At 39.7% G+C, this 22,830-nt stretch overlaps 3 protein-coding genes across 4 annotated transcripts in view; 1 reads left to right on the top strand and 2 right to left on the bottom strand.

Annotated features, from left to right (window-relative positions):
- Positions 1-3,504: 3,504 nt before the first annotated feature.
- On the bottom strand, positions 3,505-6,130 carry LOC135707279 (spaetzle-processing enzyme-like). Of its 2 annotated transcripts, none has more exons than XM_065229076.1 (4): positions 5,949-6,130; positions 5,719-5,886; positions 4,595-5,465; positions 3,505-4,541 (listed from the first exon to the last, which is right to left on the bottom strand). In XM_065229076.1, the coding sequence occupies exons 1-4, from the start codon at positions 6,049-6,051 to the stop codon at positions 3,941-3,943; spliced, it is 1,743 nt and encodes a 580-aa protein (XP_065085148.1). In that variant the 5' UTR covers positions 6,052-6,130; the 3' UTR covers positions 3,505-3,940. The 2 variants fall into 2 exon arrangements, with proteins under 2 accessions (XP_065085148.1, XP_065085149.1); XM_065229077.1 differs by having other exon boundaries at positions 5,952-6,130.
- Positions 6,131-6,339: 209 nt separating this feature from the next.
- Positions 6,340-22,830, top strand: part of LOC135707284 (prostasin-like) — a 32,859-nt gene continuing 16,368 nt past the window's right edge. Inside the window, exon 1 of the mRNA XM_065229085.1 lies at positions 6,340-6,435. Within this exon, the coding sequence (XP_065085157.1) occupies positions 6,360-6,435 (76 nt within the window). The 5' untranslated portion in view covers positions 6,340-6,359. The remainder of the gene's footprint in view (positions 6,436-22,830) is intronic.
- On the bottom strand, positions 19,608-22,437 carry LOC135707281 (transmembrane protease serine 9-like). The gene is made up of 3 exons (XM_065229079.1): positions 21,496-22,437; positions 20,393-21,425; positions 19,608-20,324 (listed from the first exon to the last, which is right to left on the bottom strand). The coding sequence occupies exons 1-3, from the start codon at positions 21,557-21,559 to the stop codon at positions 19,730-19,732; spliced, it is 1,692 nt and encodes a 563-aa protein (XP_065085151.1). The 5' UTR covers positions 21,560-22,437; the 3' UTR covers positions 19,608-19,729.

The raw sequence follows: 22,830 nt of genomic DNA, 5'->3' as shown, positions 1-22,830 counted from the left end.
TGATATAATAGAAATTATAATAGATTTCTGAAAAACTGCTAAAGATTTGCAAACAACTCCTCCTTTCCTTATTCCTCGAGAGTCAGACATCAGGCTTAACATATTTTCGAGAGCTGTAATCTGATGATCAGCTGCTCTAAATGATTGTTTAATTTCCAATTTGGCAAACGCCTTACATGAATTAAATACATCGAACCAATCATTAACTGTTGTGATAAAATCTGCAGCATGATTTGCTTCCTCTGCCTCATTTGTGTTCTGAAATCGTTCTCTTAAAGCAGTTGCTGTTGTGTGCGAAAGAAGTTTTGCAGCTTTTGACACATTCTGATTCTCTGCCGATGATAATTCCAAATGTCCACTATTAAGGGCAAAAATCGGCGTTAGTTCGCAATTGGCTCGCTCATCAATGAGCATACGCAGAAGTCTTGTATTCAATGTCCGATTTTTCCAAACGAAATGATTCCTTCGCCCACAAACCAATTTCTTATTAACTTAAGATTATGTGGCGCGTCTCCAAAAATGAATTTTTTTCTTTGGTTATTGGGTGATTAAAATATGTTTGAAAAAACGATTGTAATTCCCATTGTTTTACGAAGACACATGTTGTCAGGTCCGTTATCAGAAGTAAATCCAACGACGTTGTAGCAAATGTTATGAAGATCTTTGATTATATTAGTCAACATATCTTGCGTCATCACTTGGTCAAACGCTATAAAGATTACCTGCTTCCACTTAGAGAAAATACCTCGGACCATAACAACTTGAGCATGCGGACCCACAATTTTATCTGCTCTTAGATCGAATTCCATTATTTTCCATACACTCATTTCTTCGAACGAAATTATGCAAGCAAAATCCCTCGGTAGCATTGTCTGTCCTACAATATCCATAGCCCTTAACACATCTCGCAATACACCATTCTTCAAATCCATTCGTCTAGCATAATCTTGAACCGTAGAAATTCTCGGCAGAGGAATATGCAGCTCGTTTTTCAAATACAGATAACAACGTTTGCTTTGAAACCGTATAGCAAAAGCTTTTGATATTTCCTCAGTAGTCCAGTGAGAGTGCTGCTTCCGTCCAAGAATAACATCGATTTGATTAGCGGATAGCACTACTTTTAGGGCCAGTCTTATATGTTCAACAATTAGCGCACGATCAATATGTTCCACCTCACAAATTTGTACCTGCTTTTCCATATCATAGAGTCGTTTACGTAATGTTTTCCCTTCAGCAGCATATTGGCTAGCTAGATCACTATTCGCTACTTTCAAAGTCGTGATATGTTGTTGTAGATGTTGAGTTTCAAGTTTTGTCAGAACTAGTTGATTTGTCAACTTTTCTACGAGCCTTTGTTTGTGATCTAGCTGTTCCAAGTTGTTGACTATGCGTTGAGCAGATTCTAGGTCAGTTTGCCGCTAGTTCACTATCTAAATAACATTAGTGCCTCTACCTGTTGCATACAGTTCGTCGTACTTGTTTGAAGGCTTGCTCCATAATTTGTATTTGTAAAACCAGGTCCGTTCGTATCTATTGATATTTTGAAAAAGAAAAAAAAAATATCCCGTTAATAATTACCTGACCTACATACATCAGTAAAAATAGTGGGTTCAACTAGATGATGCTCAGCAATCTTATAATATTTTTTTCATCATAATTGTTTTTCATAAATTCATCTTAATTTCTTGTCGAATTCCTCAAAAAGCGCAAACTATAGTTCAGTGATTCAGAAACATTACGAATCTTCGAACTTCATTCGGCCGAAAATTTCACACAAACCTCGAGCTGTCCTTTCCGTATAAATTTCAATAGATTGTAGCTCATTAATCGTCAGAGCAGTAGAATTAGCATTTATTAATGAATCACCTGGTAGTGCTGAAAACAATACGATTAAAATCTGTTAATAACGCAATTCGGTGCGATTACCATTTGCTTTTAATGTTCGACGCATTTTAGCACCTATTAATTCATGTCGCATTTGGTAGCGATCATCATAACTGTTTTCTTTAAAATGACTCGAGCATATTCCTTGATTTTTCTGTGGAATACAACCTTTTTCTCGTCCACAGAAGCTTATCCAATGCTTAAATCGCTCTGTACTCCTAGGAAAATTATGATATACAACGTCAGGGTTACGAGAAACCTTGTTGCCACAGTTTAATACTGCACAAAAATACGGCATCTGAAAATATAATTTAGAAGCATTTAAATTGTATTAAAGAAAATCCTGTCCAAAATGCTACATACCTTGATATCAATACTAAGTGAAAGTTGTAATTTCCATACATTGAAAAAGTAAAATTCCACGATTTTTCCAACTAACTGCAATACTTCAATATGTTTTACTGGTACGTATCAATCAAGAGGGATGCAGGATGCAGTCAAAGAAAAAGTTACTTACTGTCAAATAGTGACATTTCTTCCCCTATCTCCACCGCAAAGAACGCTCTCCCCACTTTCCATCTATTTTCTAACCAACCCGTTACACCAGTCACCATGGGTAACACAGGAATTTTCTAACATAAGAAATAACTTTCGAAATGTCACTTTTAACCACGAGTTTAATTTAACTCGGCAAATGGTTCACAGCCTTAATTTATCTTTCATCTTAGTAGAAGTTATTCTCTCTCTGAGTGAGATTGAACGACCGTGAATGGCCACCGTAAAAGCACCAGTAATTTGATGGAAACAATGCATAACGACTAACGCTCGTTATGACCGAAAGCTTTTTATTGTATTCTGCTTTCCAACACCACAGCTAGAGTACGCGCATGTCAGCGATGGGTTTCGAAATCATTTCATCCGAATACAAGTATGATCCCCATCATAAAGCTTTGGACTGTTGCATCGTTTGCTCAATCGTTTACTATGTATCTTTGCACTTGAAGTTATGGATGCATTAGAGAATATGCTCTAAACCATTTGGTGAATTATTTTAACTTTTGGTTAAAATTTGACAGACGGAAAGTTATCGATTAACCCTGCTATCCGAGTGTGGTTACTTCTGACAGACAAGAAGTTAAATTTTGACAACCTTGGGTAAGTTCTTCTCGAAAACCAGTCGAAATGTCACTTTTAACCACGAGTTAAATTTAATTGTGAAAATATATGTGATATGTGAATGATGGATGAACGAATGTGCTGTGTGATGGGTGAAATTGGATGGAAGCAACCTCAATAGATCCAACCAAATTCAACTCAAAAGAAGCAACCAATAGAAGCGCCTAGACCCGCTCCCATAAGGGTGCCCAAAAATTCCCACCCTTGGTATGGCAGTGTATTTTATTACCCCCCAAACGGTGTTGGGATGAGTCCGGTAACCCAACAGAAATCATCATTTACCCCTTTATCAATCTAACGGGTGTTCAATAAAAATCTTTTTCAGTCATATAGCTAGTAAAAAATTTTGTATCAACGAATTCAGTATTTTTTATTAAAAACATTATGTTTATTCTTCCAAAAAACGTCAATGAACATTGGAGAAGAGGCCCTGGTCAGCCGTACGACGCAACATAGTCGCGATGCTCTCACAAGAGCGATGGACGGCACTGAAATCATTCTCATTATTTATTGAACACCCATTACAAATTATGCAAGTATTCGTCAAAGCCTGACAAAAGTATTAAAGAAATGTATTTTCAATTTTTTTTAAAGAGATGAACAGTGCAACATTTTAGAAAATCGGTCAAAATTTGTTTTGAAACTAAAGGTTACAATTGTTTGTAAGGTTTTTATTTACTTCCCTGGGTCCCGGGACTTCCAAGGAATCCCAAAATTATATTTCCTGAATCCCAGGATGCTTAAAACCCCCGGGAACTGGAAGCTCTTTTCTAATACTTTGGCATTATTGTTTTTTTTTTCAATTCTGTAGGAAAAAAACTCAATTACCTATTCTATAACGACTTGCATACTATGCACAAAAGAGCTTCAAATTCTGCTCCTAGCTCTGCGATTCAACGATCGTTGTAATCCAACTGGCATATTTGTTGATGTTGGTAAACACATCCGTGTAGTTGAGTTGGCATCCTGGGAATCCAAACGAAAACAGTCCCTTCAGGAAATAACGATTCTTCCGATCGGCACGCTTCACATACTGCATCGGAGCCCCACTCATAAAGTGGAAACAATTGCGCAAATCCTCCTGGTAGTACGTTCCGCAGATATGATTCGCCGTGGTTTCAATGTTCATCTTTTTGTAGACGGATTTGCATGTATCGGCACTTTCCAGCATGACGAAGTCTCTCGTCAAAACGTGCGCTTTCTGACCGACACGCTTCCACCCACTGATAGTGAACCCCTCGTTGTACTCTTCCACGGTTGGAATGCAAATTGGTTTCACATTTGGTCTGGCAATATCGGCTGGAATTTTCAGCTTCAGAATAGCAATATTATTATCATATCGCGGTTTGTTGAAATTGGGGTGAATGAAGATTTTTTCAACATCTATCGATTGAAAGTTGGTGGATATTTCCTTCCCGTCGGAATGCTTCTCTTGGTCCGGGTTCGTTTTCATGTTGTACTCTCCCAAGCGAACAGATCGGCTGAAAAATAACAAAAGTTACAATTGTGACGACCAAAAACTGCCGTATCTTACAGTTTGTATTTCTTGAAATCGCTATCCACGCAATGACCCACAGTGACCACAAATTGGGGATGAATCAGAGCTCCGTTGCAGATCGTGCTAACAGTCGGTGATGTTGTGGCTTTAAACTCCAAAATCGCCGTCCAAGGATACTGTAGAAATACCGGCTTATCCTCTTCGTCCACCGTAATGTTGTGTGCATCAAGTCCACAGTTTCCCAAATTTAGTAGATTTCGTTTTTTCACGACTTCTTGATGGGCAACGATCCATCGCAGATAGTACGGTATATCCGTGAAAGTGACATAGTGTTGAGGATCACAATGTCCTAATATTTCGGAACGGACTCCAGCGCTCACCAGACCACGAATGTACCAAGCATTGTCAAGTTTAAAATACATCCCACCACCACTGTCACCATCACAAACATTGGTCATGTTGGCCGGATTCCCAGCGCAGTAATTGCTCGCATCATTAGAAAGTATCCTTCTAAAATGATCCGGCTTGCTTTTCAGACAAGTAGCATAATCCACCACGGACAGTCTGGCCTCCTGCAGAATGTCCATGGGCTTAAGCTCATCTCCCATTCCCCATCCTACGACGGATCCACCGGTCGGTAAGTTAATAACCGAATTCAAATCCGACCTCTCCTGGGGCCACAGACATATCGGTTGAATGTAATCCGAAAAGGTAATGTCTTCTTCTGTCCTCAACAGTGCGATATCATTTTTCAAATTGTCTATGCTGAACTCATCGTTACGGATCACCTCTACGATTTCATAGGTTCTGGAATGCTCACTCGGGGAGCTTTTGTTGTGAAGACCCACTTTTACGGTGAAACTCTCCGGCGGAAGAACCTCTCGGAAGACTACGGTGCAATGTGCAGCTGTAAGTAGAGAACTCGGTTAAAACCATACACACTTAGAAATATCTTAGAAATAACCATCTTTGACACAAAGGATGAGACGTACACAAACACGTCATGTGAAATTAAATGCTCCGAGACTGAACAATTCGTTACTCGACTATTGACGCTCGTAAATGTCAGTCAGATTTGAAAGTATATTTTTTCGTGTGGATCGGCCAGAAAGTGAATGTTTGGGTTTTCTTTTTAAACCATTTTAGAAACCTCCACTGACCTGTTAGTATGAAATTGTCACTTATAACAGTTCCTCCACAGATGTACGCCTCCTGACCGGATCGTTGTCTTGTGAAGATGGCCGCATGCCACGGCCAATCTGCTTCCCGGGCTGATTTTCCTCCCAATATGAATCCCATATGGCTGATCTGTCGCTGTCCACAAGGCACTGAAAATCACGATAAAACCATTTGAATACCTTCATTTCTCCTAAATAAAATGATCATTCACCACCTGCAGCAGCCAAACATTGATGATCGGGCAGCAGTAAACATAAGAAAAATAAAAATAACACCAGCAGTGGGAATACCCTGCCGATAGCCTTTGAACCCATCTCTGCGCGCAGCGGTGAGCTATTCACGATCGAAAACAGACCAACAAAAGAACTTTAGACGCCTGGAACCGTTCGAACGCTTCTTGCAACTGAGCTAAGCTGACTGAATGGCATCGAGGATTCTTCTAATCATTGAAGGTTTGTAAGATCCGTTTGAGAGAGCGAGAGAGAAAGAGAGACGGTTAATTCAGCAGAGAGAAGATTTGATTGAATTTTCTGAGAAGATCTGGTTTAAGGACCATGCTTCGGCCAGGCAGGCTCCGCATTTTGCCGTGGTGCTTCAAATCGTTAGCAGCAAGTTTACAAAAATGAACATTTCTCGGGGGATTCCCCACGTTCTCGGTGTAGTGCTAGTAGTCTGGTTGCAGATAGCGAAAACAGAAGGTGATTGTTATATTAGTGCATCTTATAATAAATTCTCGTAAGATGGAAAATTCAAATATGGTCTTAGAACTCCGTAGTTCCGATATATCATTTATGGCATATCGACCAGAAGGCTGGATCAGCAAACCAAATATTATTGGAGTGAAAATTTACAGGACTTCCACAATTAGTGTTTCTGGAGGGCTGTTTTGGTGTTGAAAGGACTTCATTTGACTTGTATAACATGTACTTTACAAGCATAAAGTTATTTATTTATTTATTTATTTATTTCGTCAACCAACGTAGACTAGTACAACTAATACAGTTTTGTTTTCTTAAATTTATATTTATATAAAAAAAGTAGTGTCAGCTTGTTAGTTGTTATTTCTTATGGAATAAAAATATTGCTTTAGTTTATGCCGGGACATTGTAAAGTCAATGGTTTCGCAGTGTTTATTGTAAGAGGCCATCATGCGGCCCATATTTTGCATAATTTGTGCGATGATGTTTTATGGCAAATAAATTTCGATTTCGGAGTTGCCGAGTGGGTGCATGGAAGTTTAATTTTGATAAAAGTTCTGTTGAGTCAATTCGCTGCGAAACGATATCATTTACAAATGAAACCAGCATCTCACTGCGTCCTAGCAAGAAGTACGGTCGACTTGTTTCGCGCTCCGTTGTTTTGGAAGTTTTCTCGGTATTCGCTTGATATAAATTATCAGTTTTTTTCTCACTAAGTGACTCCTGGCATAGTTCCCGGTAAATTGATCGAAAAGTGAGTTTTTTTGTAGTAGAAAGTGTCAATTTCGGAACGATTAATCCGTGCTATTGGTAATTCGCAAACCAATTTGGGCATCATCGTTGCGTGGTCACGCATACGCGCTCACGCATACCCGCTTACGTATCATCATCATCGAGTGTGAGCACCCGTTTCTACATCTACATCGTTCATCAATCATCGTGCGCCTGTGTGCGCTGAGTACCGAGCCTCGATCAAGTGCACCACAACGAAGGTCATCCACGCAGCGCGTCTCTTCCAGCCATCTGTGTAAACGCCTACACATGTAACGCTCGGTGGTAGTAGTATAGGATTATCAGATAAGTTTTTGTTTTTTTCTTGTTTCTTTTCCTCCCCCATTAGTTAAATTTTCATTTTGTATTTCTGTGTTTGTAGTGTTTTCTGTGTATTGTGTTTGTGCGTTCAGTGGGAGAGCGTTTTGCGCTCCCACTAGTTGAACAAAATGGATGTTTTGTCAGAAGACGACATGGATGACCATTCATCTCAGAATAATGATGATGTCATCCCTGGTTCGTCGTCTCAGTCTGACAATGGGCAGGCTGAGAAAAGCTCCAGATTGCGGGCCTACCCGAATGACTCGACTGGCCCATGGGTTGTCTATTTTCAGCCCAAAAACAAACCCTTGAATGTTGTTCAGATATCTGATGATCTGACAAAGCGATTCTCTGCAGTGACCGAAATAACGAAGGTTAGGCACAACAAACTTCGTGTGACCGTCGCTTACCTGAAACAGGCCAATGAAATTGCTGTTTCCCAGTTTTTCACACTGGAATATAGGGTGTACATTCCAGCCTCTGATGTGGAGATCGAAGGCGTGGTCACTGAGGCGAGCCTGAACCCCGAGATACTGGAGAAGCAAGCGGTTGGCCGATTCAAGAACCCCTTGCTTCCTCCGGTAAAGATACTGGCCGTTCATAGAATGAAGTCAGTATCGCTCAGCGAGGGTAAAAAGAGTTTTACCCCCACAGACTCGTTTCGGGTGACCTTTTCTGGATCTGCCCTTCCTCAATACATCGAGCTGGGAAAACTTCGTCTTCCTGTGTGGTTGTTTGTACCTCGGGTCATGAACTGCCAGAATTGTAAGCGGTTGGGACATACGGCCTCCCACTGCGGCAACAAGGCACGCTGCTCCACATGCGGGGAGAAGCATGAGGATGGCGCCTGCGCAGCTACTGCACCAAAATGCGTGTACTGCAATGGAACTCCTCCTCATGCTCTCTCGTCGTGCCCGGCGTACAAACAGCTCGGGGACAAAATGAAACGCTCTCTTAAGGAACGTTCCAGGCGGTCTTTTGCAGAAATGCTTAAGACAGCCAAGCCATCGACCAACGAAACAAATCCCTTCGCTCTTTTGTCAGATGACGAGTCTGGCTCTGACTTGGCTGAGGAGGGAGTTTCTTTCAGTTTTCCGGAAGGTTCTGCCCGGAAACGAAAACGCATCCGTTCGCGGAAAGTTGCAGATCAAGAACCCCAAATCAGCTTGTCCAAATCAAGGAGTGGTGGAAAAAAGGAGACTTCTACTCCTCCTGGATTCCGCAGAACTGATTATACCCAGGATTTTCCACCTCTTCCGGGGACATCCAAAACCCCTGATGCCCCAATTTTAAGAACAGAAACCCCTTCTTCATCTGGGCTGTTCTCATTTGATGACATTGTGGACGGTATTCTCAAATACCTCAACATTTCTGATCCTCTGAAAAGCATTGTCCTCACATTGCTTCCGACTGTGAAATCCTTCTTGAAGCAATTGACTTCAAAATGGCCCCTTCTTGCAGCTATCATCTCCTTCGATGGATAATTTTCCAAACGAGGTCGGGGATTTGATCACTGTTCTACAGTGGAATTGTCGAAGTCTTATTCCGAAATTAGATTCGTTCAAGTATTTAGTCCATAACAATAATTGCGATGCATTTGCCCTCTGTGAAACATGGCTTTCTTCAGAAATTGATCTCCCTTTTTTTGATTTCAACATTATTCGATTGGATCGTGAGGATTCACGTGGAGGAGGGGTACTTTTGGGGATCAAAAAGTGCCATTCCTTCTATAGAGTGAATCTTCCCGAATTCCCCGGTATTGAAGTTGTCGCATGTCAGGCTACCATTAAAGGTAAGAGCCTTTGTATTGCTTCTGTATATATTGCTCCTAGAGTCTCTGTTAATCGCAAACAACTTTTCGACATATGTGCGGTACTTCCCGCTCCATGGTTGATCATGGGAGATTTTAACTCCCACGGTACAGGCTGGGGGGAGCTGTACGATGATAACCGTTCTACTTTGATTTATGATCTCTGCGACAACTTCAACATGACAATACTTAACAATGGAGAAGTAACACGTTTGGCTGGTCCATCCTCGAATGGTAGCAGATTAGACCTCACCTTTTGCTCCAATTCACTATCGTTGGATTGCACTTGGCATGTAATCCAGGATCCGCACGGTAGTGATCATCTGCCGATCAAAATTTCGATTGCCAGTGGGTTCGACTCGTCAGAATCCGTTAACGTCGCGTATGATCTAACCCGTAACATTGATTGGACTAAGTTCCAATCCGCGATAGACGATACAGTATCGTCAGTGGAAGAGCTTCCGCCGTTGGAGGAATATAATTTCCTCTCTAATCTCATCGTCGACAGCGCACTTCAAGCTCAAACACGACCGGTGCCACGATCGTCAATCCGTAAGAAAACACCATCGCTCTGGTAGGATCAACAATGCACGGAGGTTTACCGTAAAAAGTCCGACGCGTTTAAACTTTTTCGGAAACGCGGAACACGCGAGCATTTCGACGCATACACATCTCTTGAACGCGAACTCAAGAGCCTCATCAAGGCCAAAAAACGGGGTTACTGGCGGCAGTTTGTAGACGGATTGTCGCGCGAAACGTCTATGAATACGCTTTGGAGTACGGCGCGAAGAATGCGTAACCGGTCTACTAACAACGAAAGCGAGGAATGCTCGGATCAATGGATTCTTAAATTCGCGCGAAAAGTGTGTCCGGATTCCGTGCCGTCGCAGTTGATCCCTCGCGAAACCGCGAATTCGGTAGACGAAATCAGTCAGCCTTTTTCAATGGTGGAACTTTCGCTCGCTCTCCTTTCGTGTGGCAATTCTGCCCCGGGATCTGATAGAATCAAGTTCAACTTGCTGAAAAACCTCCCAGACGTCGCTAAGAGGCGCATGTTGAACTTGTACAATCAGTTCTTGGAGCTCAATATTGTTCCCGACGATTGGAGACGAGTAAGGGTGATAGCCATTAAAAAGCCTGATAAACCCGCGTCGGATCACAATTCGTATCGGCCCATCGCGATGCTGTCGTGTATTCGGAAATTGATGGAGAAAATGATCCTTTTTCGCCTCGACAAATGGGTTGAGACGAACCACCTTCTTTCAGATACTCAATTTGGTTTCCGTAGGGGTAAGGGAACGAACGACTGTCTCGCGTTGCTTTCCTCGGAAATTCAGTTAGCTTTTGCTAAGAAAGAGCAAATGGCTTCTGTGTTCTTGGATATCAAGGGGGCTTTTGATTCAGTATCCGTTGAAGTTCTTTCAGAGAAACTCCACGTTTGTGGATTGTCTCCATTAATTAATAATTTTTTGTACAATTTGCTGTCAGAAAAACATATGAGCTTTTCTCATGGAAACTCTACAGCTTTTCGATTTAGCTACATGGGTCTCCCCCAAGGCTCATGTTTAAGCCCCCTTTTGTACAATTTCTACGTTAGAGAAATTGACAATTGTCTTAGTGACAATTGCACGTTGAGACAACTTGCAGATGATGGCGTAGTGTCTATCACAGGGCCAAAAGAGGTTGACCTGCAAGGACCCTTACAGGATACCTTGGACAATTTGTCTACTTGGGCTATTCAGCTAGGTATCGAATTCTCCACGGAGAAAACTGAGTTGGTCGTTTTTTCTAGGAAGCATAGCCCAGCACAACCGAAGCTTCAACTTTTGGGTAAACCGATCACTCATTCCATGTCCTTTAAATATCTCGGGGTCTGGTTCGATTCCAAATGCACCTGGAGATCCCACATTGAGTATCTGAGACGAAAATGCCAACTAAGGATCAATTTCCTTCGATCAATTACCGGAACGTGGTGGGGAGCCCATCCACAAGATCTTCTGACGTTGTACCGGACAACGATTTTATCGGTTTTAGAGTACGGCAGTTTTTGCTTCCAGTCGGCAGCTAAAACGCACATCATCAAGCTGGAACGGATCCAGTATCGTTGTCTTCGTATCGCGTTAGGATGCATGCACTCGACTCATACTATGAGTCTCGAAGTGCTGGCGGGCATGTTGCCACTATCCGTCCGTTTTTCAGAGTTATCTCTGAGGCTCCTCACCCGTTGCGAAGTAATGAACCCACTGGTGATCGAAAATTTTGAGAAGCTTCTGGAGCTAAATCCTCAAACATGTTTTATGACTTTGTACTACCTATATTTAACACAGGATGTCAGCCCTTCCAGAAATATTCCCAATCGTGTAATATTCTCCGATTTCGGCAATTCAGTGAATTTTGATTTATCTATGACGCAGGAAATCCGCGGAATTCCAGAGCATCATCGTTCTATGATTGCTCCGTCATTATACGCTGCAAAGTTTGGCCATGTTGATTCTGCAAGAACGTTTTTCACAGATGGATCTCTAATAGAGGAGTCCGCTGGTTTTGGTGTATTTAATGAATTTCATAGCGCCTCTCGAAAACTTGAAGCTCCTTGTTCTGTGTATGTGGCTGAACTGGCAGCAATTCACTACACTTTGGAAACTATTGCTTCACTTCTTCCAGGCCACTACTTTATTTTTACGGATAGTCTCAGTTCTGTCGAGGCTATCCGTTCCATTAGGCCGGTAAAGCACTTCTCGTATTTTCTCTTGAAAATACGAGAACTGCTTAGTGCTTTATCCGTGCGCTCTTTCATCATCACCTTCGCGTGGGTCCCTTCGCATTGCTCAATTTTGGGCAATGAGAAGGCGGATTCACTTGCGAAGGTGGGCGCTATGGAAGGCGACATTTATGATCGACAAATCGCCTATACTGAATTTTTCTCTATTTATCGTCAGCAGTCACTCGTTAGCTGGCAACATCAATGGAGTGAAGGGAGCTTGGGACGATGGCTACATTCAATTATCCCTAAGGTGTCGAAGTTTGCATGGTTCAAAGGGTTGGACTTGAGTCGAGACTTCATACGCGTGATGTCTCGTCTCATGTCCAATCACTATTGTCTAAACGCTCACTTGTTCCGTGTGGGGTTGGGAGACAGCAATCTCTGTGAATGTGGACAAGGTTACTAGGACGCTGATCACATCCTTTGGTCTTGTGCGGAGTATGGTGGAGTCAGATCACATTTTTATGATTCCCTTCGGGCTCGAGGTAGACAACCTAATGTTCCAGTTCGGGATATTTTGGCTAGACGCGATCTGGAGTTTATGAAACTCATATATGTTTACTTTAAGGATATTAACCTTAGATTGTAAGTTTGATTAACCTTGTGTTTAGTTTGTATTTTGTACGTGTGGGTTTTTTTTTTCAATGTTTGTTTTCAAGATGAATAGAAATAATTTCATGCTTTAGGATTAATTAAATAGTTGTATCGTAAACCACATTTCAAACCTCCTTCTTCTCTTTTCCCATCCAAAAAATTGTAAATCTACACTAACCTCGAGACAACCGCGAGTACTCGGTCCAGTTCCTTTAACTTTAAATTTAAGACAGTAATAATGTATAACGCAAAGAATAACTCGGCTCTGTAAAGTTTATTCGATTGAGCCTGTACAAATAAAGTAATTATATAAAAAAAAAAAAAACAAATGAAACCATTGCATATTCACGACGCTCTTTTAATGTTTGTATGTTTATAAGCATGCAGCGTGCTTCATATGATGGAAGAGAAAATGAAGTCCAACCTAATTTACGAAGAGCGTATAATAGAAATTGTTTTTGTACGGATTCTAATCTTTCTTCGTGCGTGATTGAAAAAGGAGACCATACAATGCTGCAATATTCCAGTATTGACCTCACATAGGCAATATATAGTGTTTTAATTGTGTATGGGTCCTGAAAGTTATAGCAAAAGCGCTTGATAAAGCCTAGCATGTTATTTGCCCTGTGAATAATTGTATTGTAATGGTCTATGAAAGTTAGCTTAGAGTCTAAGATAATTCCTAAATCCCTAACTCTTTCACATTTGTCTACAGTTTGATTTCCTAATGCAATTGAAATGTTTGAAGTTGTTCTTTTTCTACTAAATGATATTAAGTTACATTTTTTTACGTTCAATTCTAGTAGACTTTTTTTGCACCATATGTAGAATATGTGTATTTCATTCCGGAATATATTGATGTCTTCTTCATTTCTTATTTCCAAAAAGAGCTTCATGTCGTCGGCATAAATAAGCAATTAAAGTTTTTTGAGAATGTAAGATATGTCGTTTACGTATAGAATAAAAAGGAGAGGTCCCAAATGAGAGCCTTGGGGGACGCCTGAAGTGACTTGAATTGGGCTCGATTTCTTTCCGTTGAATTTAATTATTTGTTGGCGGTTAGTTAAATATGATTCAAGCCATTTCAGGAGCCCTTGGGTCTATCTCGGGGTGAATAGAACAACAACAATTAAGTGCTCATTTATTGAAGTGTTTCAGGAGGGCGACAAGAATGCAGGATCTCTGTTTCGGTGAAAACTAATAGGGCTTCAATAACAAGTGCTCTTCTATTGAGGTGATCCATGAACGCAACCGTAAAGTATCCAAGGACCTCTCTTTGGGGGGAAAATTCATGGAACTTCATTACCTAGGTGTTGTGACCTGACTGAGGTTTCTAGCCTCAGCAAGCCGTTAATCAGGTACCTACAACAGATTCACAAATCATTGATGCTTCTTCGACTGCTCTGCTTCCATCACTGCTGCTACTGCTGCTGCTGATATCCGTCGCTGCTAAAGTTAATCTTTATCTTAATCTTTCTTTATTAAAGAAACTTTCAGCCACCGGCTGGTTCATCTCTGGGTTAAAGTTTATTACAAGAATGTCTTCAACGAGATTATATGGATTAGAGAATGAAAACCTTGGTGGGATTTGTTGGTTTTAAATTGGATAAAGGAAACTACTTATTGCTACTATTTTAAATCAATTTATCTCCATAAATATGACTCTAATCGCGATTTGAGGGGTGTTCAGATGATCGAAATTTTCATTTTCGGATTTTCCGGTATAAAATATATCATAAACCTTAACTTGCCGGCTGGTGGGTTTGACAAACCTTTAAATCGATTTATCTCCGTTAATATGGCTCTAATCGCGATTTGAGGGGTGTTCAGATGGTTGACATTTTCATATTCGGATATCCCGGTGTAAAATATTTCATTAAACTTTCTTTGTCGACTGGTGGGTTTCCCAAACCTTTAAATCGATTTATCTCCGTTAATATGACTCTAATCGCGATTTGAGGGGTGTTCAGATGATCGAAATTTTCATATTCGGATATCCCGGTGTAAAATATTTCATTAAACTTTCTTTGTCGACTGGTGGGTTTCCCAAACCTTTAAATCGATTTATCTCCGTTAATATGGCTCTAATCGCGATTTGAGGGGTGTTCAGATGATCGAAATTTTCATATTCGGATATCCCGGTGTAAAATATTTCATTAAACTTTCTTTGTCGACTGGTGGGTTTCCCAAACCTTTAAATCGATTTATCTCCGTTAATATGACTCTAATCGCGATTTGAGGGGTGTTCAGATGATCGAAATTTTCATATTCGGATATCCCGGTGTAAAATATTTCATTAAACTTTCTTTGTCGACTGGTGGGTTTCCCAAACCTTTAAATCGATTTATCTCCGTTAATATGGCTCTAATCGCGATTTGAGAGGTGTTCAGATGATCGAAAACCTTTCTTTGTCGGCTGGTGGGTTTCCCAAACCTTTAAATCGATTTATCTCCGTTAATATGACTCTAATCGCGATTTGAGGGGTGTTCAGATGATCGAAATTTTCATATTAGGATATCCCGGTGTAAAATAATTCATTAAACTTTCTTTGTCGACTGGTGGGTTTCCCAAACCTTTAAATCGATTTATCTCCGTTAATATGACTCTAATCGCGATTTGAGGGGTGTTCAGATGATCGAAATTTTCATATTCGGATATCCCGGTGTAAAATATTTCATTAAACTTTCTTTGTCGACTGGTTGGTTTCTCAAACCTTTAAATCGAATTATCTCCGTTAATATGGCTCTAATAGCGATTTAAGGGGTGTTCAGATGTTCGAAATTTTCATATTCGGATTTCCCAGAATAAAATATTTCATAAACCTTTCTGTCGGCTGGTGGGTTTCCCAAACCTTTAAATCGATTTATCTCCGTTAATATGGCTCTAATCGCGATTTGAGGGGTGTTCAGATGATCGAAATTTTCATATTCGGATTTCCCAGTATAAAATATTTCATAAACCTTTCTTTGTCGGCTGGTGGGTTTCCCAAACCTTTAAATCGATTTATCTCCGTTAATATGGCTCTAATCGCGATTTGAGGAGTGTTCAGAGGATCGAAATTTTCATATTCGGATTTCCCAGAATAAAATATTTCATAAAGCTTTCTTTGTCGACTGATGGGTTTCCCAAACCTTTAAATCGATTTATCTCCGTTAATATGGCTCTAATCGCGATTTGAGGAGTGTTCAGAGGATCGAAATTTTCATATTCGGAATTCCCAGAATAAAATATTTCATAAACCTTTCTTTGTCGACTGATGGGTTTCCCAAACCTTTAAATCGATTTATCTCCGTTAATATGGCTCTAATCGCGAGTTGAGGGGTGTTGAGATGATCGAAATTTTCATATTCGGATTTCCCAGTATAAAATATTTCATAAACCTTTCTTTGTCGACTGATGGGTTTCCCAAACCTTTAAATCGATTTATCTCCGTTAATATGGCTCTAATCGCGATTTGAGGAGTGTTCAGAGGATCGAAATTTTCATATTCGGATTTCCCAGAATAAAATATTTCATAAACCTTTCTTTGTCGGCTGGTGGGTTTCCCAAACCTTTAAATCGATTTATCTCCGTTAATATGGCTCTAATCGCGATTTGAGGGGTGTTCAGAGGATCGAAATTTTCATATTCGGAATTCCCAGAATAAAATATTTCATAAACCTTTCTTTGTCGACTGATGGGTTTCCCAAACCTTTAAATCGATTTATCTCCGTTAATATGGCTCTAATCGCGATTTGAGGAGTGTTCAGAGGATCGAAATTTTCATATTCGGATTTCCCAGAATAAAATATTTCATAAAGCTTTCTTTGTCGACTGATGGGTTTCCCAAACCTTTAAATCGATTTATCTCCGTTAATATGGCTCTAATCGCGATTTGAGGGGTGTTCAGAGGATCGAAATTTTCATATTCGGATTTCCCAGAATAAAATATTTCATAAACCTTTCTTTGTCGACTGATGGGTTTCCCAAACCTTTAAATCGATTTATCTCCGTTAATATGGCTCTAATCGCGATTTGAGGGGTGTTCAGATGATCGAAATTTTCATATTCGGATTTCCCAGTATAAAATATTTCATAAACCTTTCTTTGTCGGCTGGTGGGTTTCCCAAACCTTTAAATCGATTTATCTCCGTTAATATGGCTCTAATCGCGATTTGAGGGGTGTTCAGAGGATCGAAATTTTCATATTCGGAATTCCCAGAATAAAATATTTCATAAACCTTTCTTTGTCGACTGATGGGTTTCCCAAACCTTTAAATCGATTTATCTCCGTTAATATGGCTCTAATCACGAGTTGAGGGGTGTTGAGATGATCGAAATTTTCATATTCGGATTTCCCAGTATAAAATATTTCATAAACCTTTCTTTGTCGACTGATGGGTTTCCCAAACCTTTAAATCGATTTATCTCCGTTAATATGGCTCTAATCGCGATTTGAGGAGTGTTCAGAGGATCGAAATTTTCATATTCGGATTTCCCAGAATAAAATATTTCATAAACCTTTCTTTGTCGACTGATGGGTTTCCCAAACCTTTAAATCGATTTATCTCCGTTAATATGGCTCTAATCGCGATTTGAGGGGTGTTCAGAGGATCGAAATTTTCATATTCGGATTTCCCAGAATAAAATATTTCATAAACCTTTCTTTGTCGACTGATGGGTTTCCCAAACCTTTAAATCGATTTATCTCCGTTAATATGGCTCTAATCGCGATTTGAGGGGTGTTCAGAGGATCGAAATTTTCATATTCGGAATTCCCAGAATAAAATATTTCATAAACCTTTCTTTGTCGACTGATGGGTTTCCCAAACCTTTAAATCGATTTATCTCCGTTAATATGGCTCTAATCGCGAGTTGAGGCGTGTTGAGATGATCGAAATTTTCATATTCGGATTTCCCAGTATAAAATATTTCATAAACCTTTCTTTGTCGACTGATGGGTTTCCCAAACCTTTAAATCGATTTATCTCCGTTAATATGGCTCTAATCGCGATTTGAGGAGTGTTCAGAGGATCGAAATTTTCATATTCGGATTTCCCAGAATAAAATATTTCATAAACTTTTCTTTGTCGACTGATGGGTTTCCCAAACCTTTAAATCGATTTATCTCCGTTAATATGGCTCTAATCGCGATTTGAGGAGTATTCAGATGATCGAAATTTTCATTTTCCGATTTACCAGTATAAAATATTTCATAAACTTTTCTTTGTCGACTGATGGGTTTCCCAAACATTTAAATCGATTTATCTCCGTTAATATGGCTCTAATCGCGAGTTGAGGCGTGTTGAGATGATCGAAATTTTCATATTCGGAATTCCCAGAATAAAATATTTCATAAACCTTTCTTTGTCAACTGATGGGTTTCCCAAACCTTTAAATCGATTTATCTCCGTTAATATGGCTCTAATCGCGAGTTGAGGCGTGTTGAGATGATCGAAATTTTCATATTCGGAATTCCCAGAATAAATTATTTCATAAACCTTTCTTTGTCGACTGATGGGTTTCCCAAACCTTTAAATCGATTTATCTCCGTTAATATGGCTCTAATCGCGATTTGAGGGGTGTTCAGATGATCGAAATTTTCATATTCGGATTTCCCAGTATAAAATATTTCATAAACCTTTCTTTGTCGGCTGGTGGGTTTCCCAAACCTTTAAATCGATTTATCTCCGTTAGTATGGCTCTAATCGCGATTTGAGGGGTGTTCAGAGGATCGAAATTTTCATATTCGGAATTCCCAGAATAAAATATTTCATAAACCTTTCTTTGTCGACTGATGGGTTTCCCAAACCTTTAAATCGATTTATCTCCGTTAATATGGCTCTAATCGCGAGTTGAGGGGTGTTGAGATGATCGAAATTTTCATATTCGGATTTCCCAGAATAAAATATTTCATAAACCTTTCTTTGTCGACTGATGGGTTTCCCAAACCTTTAAATCGATTTATCTCCGTTAATATGGCTCTAATCGCGATTTGAGGGGTGTTCAGAGGATCGAAATTTTCATATTCGGATTTCCCAGTATAAAATATTTCATAAACCTTTCTTTGTCGACTGATGGGTTTCCCAAACCTTTAAATCGATTTATCTCCGTAAATATGACTCTTCACGCGACCATGATTAAACAAGATATTAAAATGAAATCACGTTCTCCAAAACAGTCATTAATGTATCCCAAACTTGATCAAGTCTGCACTTTCTATTTTTTAACATTACGAAGTTTTCCGCTCAGGATCTAATTTTGTACAATAGTGGCCTGGGATAAATCGGAATTTTTTTTCCCACCAAACTCTACAATTTTTTGGCACTCGGATGCATACCTTATTTACCGACAGTATCGCTTTTCTTATGTTTTATCTACAACCGCAAAACAGATCGTGCGCGATTGTGTTTAGGGAACAAACGGATTGTGTTTATATGGAATAGCTCACCAAATACTATCACCATAACAGCACCAACACAACCTTGGGAAATTTCGAAAATAAATAAAAGGAAAAATACACACATCCACATAAAAGCACATAAATATGGAAAACATTCGTTTCGAGTGTTCAGGATCGAAACATAACGTGCTTGCCCCGGTGAAGCCTTGATGTAAACAAATGAACGTATCCTGACATCCAATACCTACTGTGATGCTATCTATACACTCTTAGCTTGATTCAGTGAAATTTGAAAAATTTTATTCCAAAAATTTCTCAAAGGCAGCGTTCTTAATGTGTGCGGATTCTTACATCATCAACCTATATTAGTTTTTGACACTTTTTTTTAATTTTTAACCAAAAATACTTGAACTTTTTACAATATTTAATTTTTTTTCAGCAAAGCTTTTATTTTTTCCTTTAACTTTGTCTTTCTTTGTTATGATTTGTTGAGGCTGAATTTTAGCTCTAATGTGAATTAATGAACATTATGCAATTTTTATCTTTCTTTTTGCTATTTGGGCTGGAAATGCTCAACTAGTACCGTTGCAAATATGGAATATTTATATAACTGGAACACCTAACCTACTCTCCTAATAAAAATCGACCACCGCTAACGCCGAAGCTCCATCTCAACAGTCTCTTTTATCCAGTTCAAGTAGTAATGCACATCTACAAACACATCTGTTAAATTTAGTCTACATCGTGAAGATCCGAAGGCATAGAGTCCTTTCAAATAATATCGATTCGTCCCATCTACTCTGTCCAGATAGTGGAGCGAACTTCCACTTTTAAAACTGTAGCAATCATTCGCTTTGTCATCGATGTGATCAACGCATACAAAGCTTTCCTCCGGATCCAGGTCAACGTTTATCGAGCTGTAAACCTTCTTGCATAAGAAACCCTCCTGCATACGGGAAATCTCTCGCTGTAGAATGTTATCTCCTGCCCGTTTCCAGCCAACGACTGAGAGATTTCCAGCAAAGCTCAAAGCTTTTGGCAAACATATTGGTTTTATGTTTAACTTTTCTACTGGAGCCGACCGAGAAAGCTTAATCAGTGCAATATTGTGGCTGTATCCTGTTATGGCGAACTTAGGATGGTGGATCACTTTAGACACAGGGATTGAGTGTGTGCTGGTTGCAACCCCATAAATATCTGTGTCTGGATTGCTAGACAGGTCATAGTCTCCAAGCCGAACGGATTTCCTTTGCAAGAAAATAAAAATAATATCAGTTACAAGAAACATCAAAACGGAAATATTAAAAAACCTTACAGTTCTGTTCCATCACATAAATCGCAAGCGCAATGACCCATCGAAAGTACAAATTGGGGATGGATCAAGACCCCGCTGCATACCATCTGAATTTTACTGGCATTTGGAACGCTGAATTCCTGAATGGTAACCCAAGGATACTGGAGGAAAATTGGCTTCTCTTCTTCCGGAACGCTTGAATCGTGATCATCTGCGGCACAGTCATCCAAATCAAGCAAGTTAGTAGTTTTCTCATGTTCCTTACTGTCAATCCAATCCTTAAAGTACGTTACGTTACCAAATGTAACAAACTGCTTCGTATCGCATCGGGTTTTCATTGCCGATTGCGCGCGAGCACCGGCATTAACAATTCCTCTGATGTACCATCGTTTGTCCTGTTCGTTATACACGAACATGCCTCCACCGCTGTCTCCATCACAAACGTTAGTTTCGTTCGCATTTCCGGCACAAAAATTGCTGTTATCTTTGGACAGGAGAAAACTATATAGCACAGGATTGCTCGACAAGCACGTTAAGGCATTGACAAACCCTAGCGTAGCTTTCTGCAGAACTGGTTTCAACTGGTTTCCCTCACCGAATCCCCATCCGACTACGTGTCCAAACTTATAACTTTCAGCAGTACTTCCAGTCGGCATACAAACTGGTTGAATGTAATCGGAGAATACCACCTCGTTAACCGTCTTCAGCAGAGCAACGTCATATTGGTGGTATGTGGGATTGTATTTCCCATGACGGATAATCTTTTTCACTTTGTGATCTATTAAAGTAGGCCCAACAGTACTCAAATTGGTAATCCCAAGTCTCAAAATCAGACGATCCGCTGGTAACGGGATATGATATTGAGTGGTACAATGAGCGGCAGTTAGCACAAAGCTGGAGCTGATAAGTGTTCCTCCACACTGGTATGTGGGCGTATTATCATTTCTTTTCATAATGTAAAGAGCCGTGTGCCAGGGCCATTCTCCTTCGACGGAATCTGCTCCACTATAAATAAGTGCCAAGTGAGACAGTTGACGTTTACCGCATTGTAGCGCTGAAAGGAAGACGTTTTAAGAACTCAAGCACATACACACAAACGCACATACATTATACGATAAACAAACCTTCTATTTGCAGCGAGATCAGAGAAAGTAACGCCAAAGAAAACAGTGCAAAAAGTACAGTCATATTTTAAAACCTAAACAATATTTCACCTAATATTAATTTCACGAATCTCAAACTGACCTATGCAGAAACTCCCAACAATCGTTGCTATTAAAGAATGAGAAAAGACTGGAAAGATTGAGCCTGCGTGGGATTCCCCAATATGATGTGATTTTAAGATTCAGCAAGAGAATAGAGAGAGAGAGAGAGAGTCATCGCACTTGACAGAATCACTGACCATGCATTGATGAGTGTGAATTCCTAAGTTCTTTATGATGTTTTGATATGCTGGAATGTAGGGAAACAATGGATCTCAGGATAGAAAACCCTCCAAGAAGAAATATTGGGTGTTGGGTGGAAATGTTATCTCAACACGAAGGCTGCTTGCTTTAGTGCGATACGTTATTAGCTAGAGAAAGGTCCGAAGAGGAAAATTGAACAGTAGTTGAAATTGAGCGACGGACCATTAACACTCCGAACACGATGCCTCCGGTAAAATGGGTAACGGAAAATTGGCAATGTTTGAAAAATTATTGTTCAGCAATTTATCAACAGATGTTACATATTCATGCCGAATAAATTTGTAAAGCTTGTAGTTCCAAATGGAGCTAATAGATTTGAAATTCGTCAATAAACGGCTGAGTTATAATTTTTCAAACATTGCATTTTATTGGGAGCACTGTGTTCAGAGTGTTAATGCTACAATACTAATAAAATGCGCACTCCATTACCTAACTCATTCTTTGATGGATATATCCAGTGCTGTGTTTCTAAAATTTGAGCAAAGTAGTCGCACCCAATATTGACTAGCGGCCTTAAAATATAAATATGCCTAGAATAACGATGCATCCGATCACATAGTGTATTATCTAGTTTATGTAGTACGTTGCAAAACATTTGCCCTTTTTCGAGCAGCATCGTACTCTACAGGTGGCGAAGTCCCTTTATCCTTTCTTCTTGAAATTATGATTAGTTTCCGAAAGTTCTGTTAACATTTTCCAAGCACCATAATTTGTGTTTTCTTATTTATCTCATAGCTATCTTACTTGAATTTCTCCTAATTCCAGGAAAAACCTTGAACAGTTTCTAGAATTTCTCAAACATTCGTGGGTAAAACAAAGCTTCCAAAACTACCAGTATGTTATCAAATCAAAACCTCCGCAGTAAGAAGCCCTTACTACGCTACCTGAAGCAAAGGCGCAACGAACTTCTTCAATCACAAGTACTAGGCTAATTAAGGGGAAGATTGTGGATATAATTGTAGTTAAAATAAAAAAAAAAAAAAAAAAAAAAAA

The sequence above is a fragment of the Ochlerotatus camptorhynchus genome, unplaced genomic scaffold, assembly GCF_037179485.1.
Source record: "Ochlerotatus camptorhynchus isolate MF236.1 unplaced genomic scaffold, CSIRO-AGI_Acam_v1.1 ptg000307l, whole genome shotgun sequence".
In the NCBI taxonomy this organism is placed as follows: domain Eukaryota; kingdom Metazoa; phylum Arthropoda; class Insecta; order Diptera; family Culicidae; genus Ochlerotatus; species Ochlerotatus camptorhynchus.
Note: the sequence above shows the minus strand (reverse complement) of the source record. Positions and strands in the feature narration are given on the sequence as shown.

Coding starts and splice junctions, on each gene's coding strand:
- LOC135707279 (XM_065229076.1), bottom strand. CDS start 6,051: ATGGGTTCAAAGGCTATCGGCAGGGTATTCCCACTGCTGGTGTTATTT. Junction 5,887..5,948: donor ATGTTTGGCTGCTGCAGGTG/GTGAATGATCAT, acceptor CGTGATTTTCAG/TGCCTTGTGGACAGCGACAG. Junction 5,466..5,718: donor TGACAATTTCATACTAACAG/GTCAGTGGAGGT, acceptor CTCTACTTACAG/CTGCACATTGCACCGTAGTC.
- LOC135707281 (XM_065229079.1), bottom strand. CDS start 21,559: ATGACTGTACTTTTTGCACTGTTTTCTTTGGCGTTACTTTCTCTGATC. Junction 21,426..21,495: donor GATCTCGCTGCAAATAGAAG/GTTTGTTTATCG, acceptor TCTTCCTTTCAG/CGCTACAATGCGGTAAACGT. Junction 20,325..20,392: donor TTATGTGATGGAACAGAACT/GTAAGGTTTTTT, acceptor TTTCTTGCAAAG/GAAATCCGTTCGGCTTGGAG.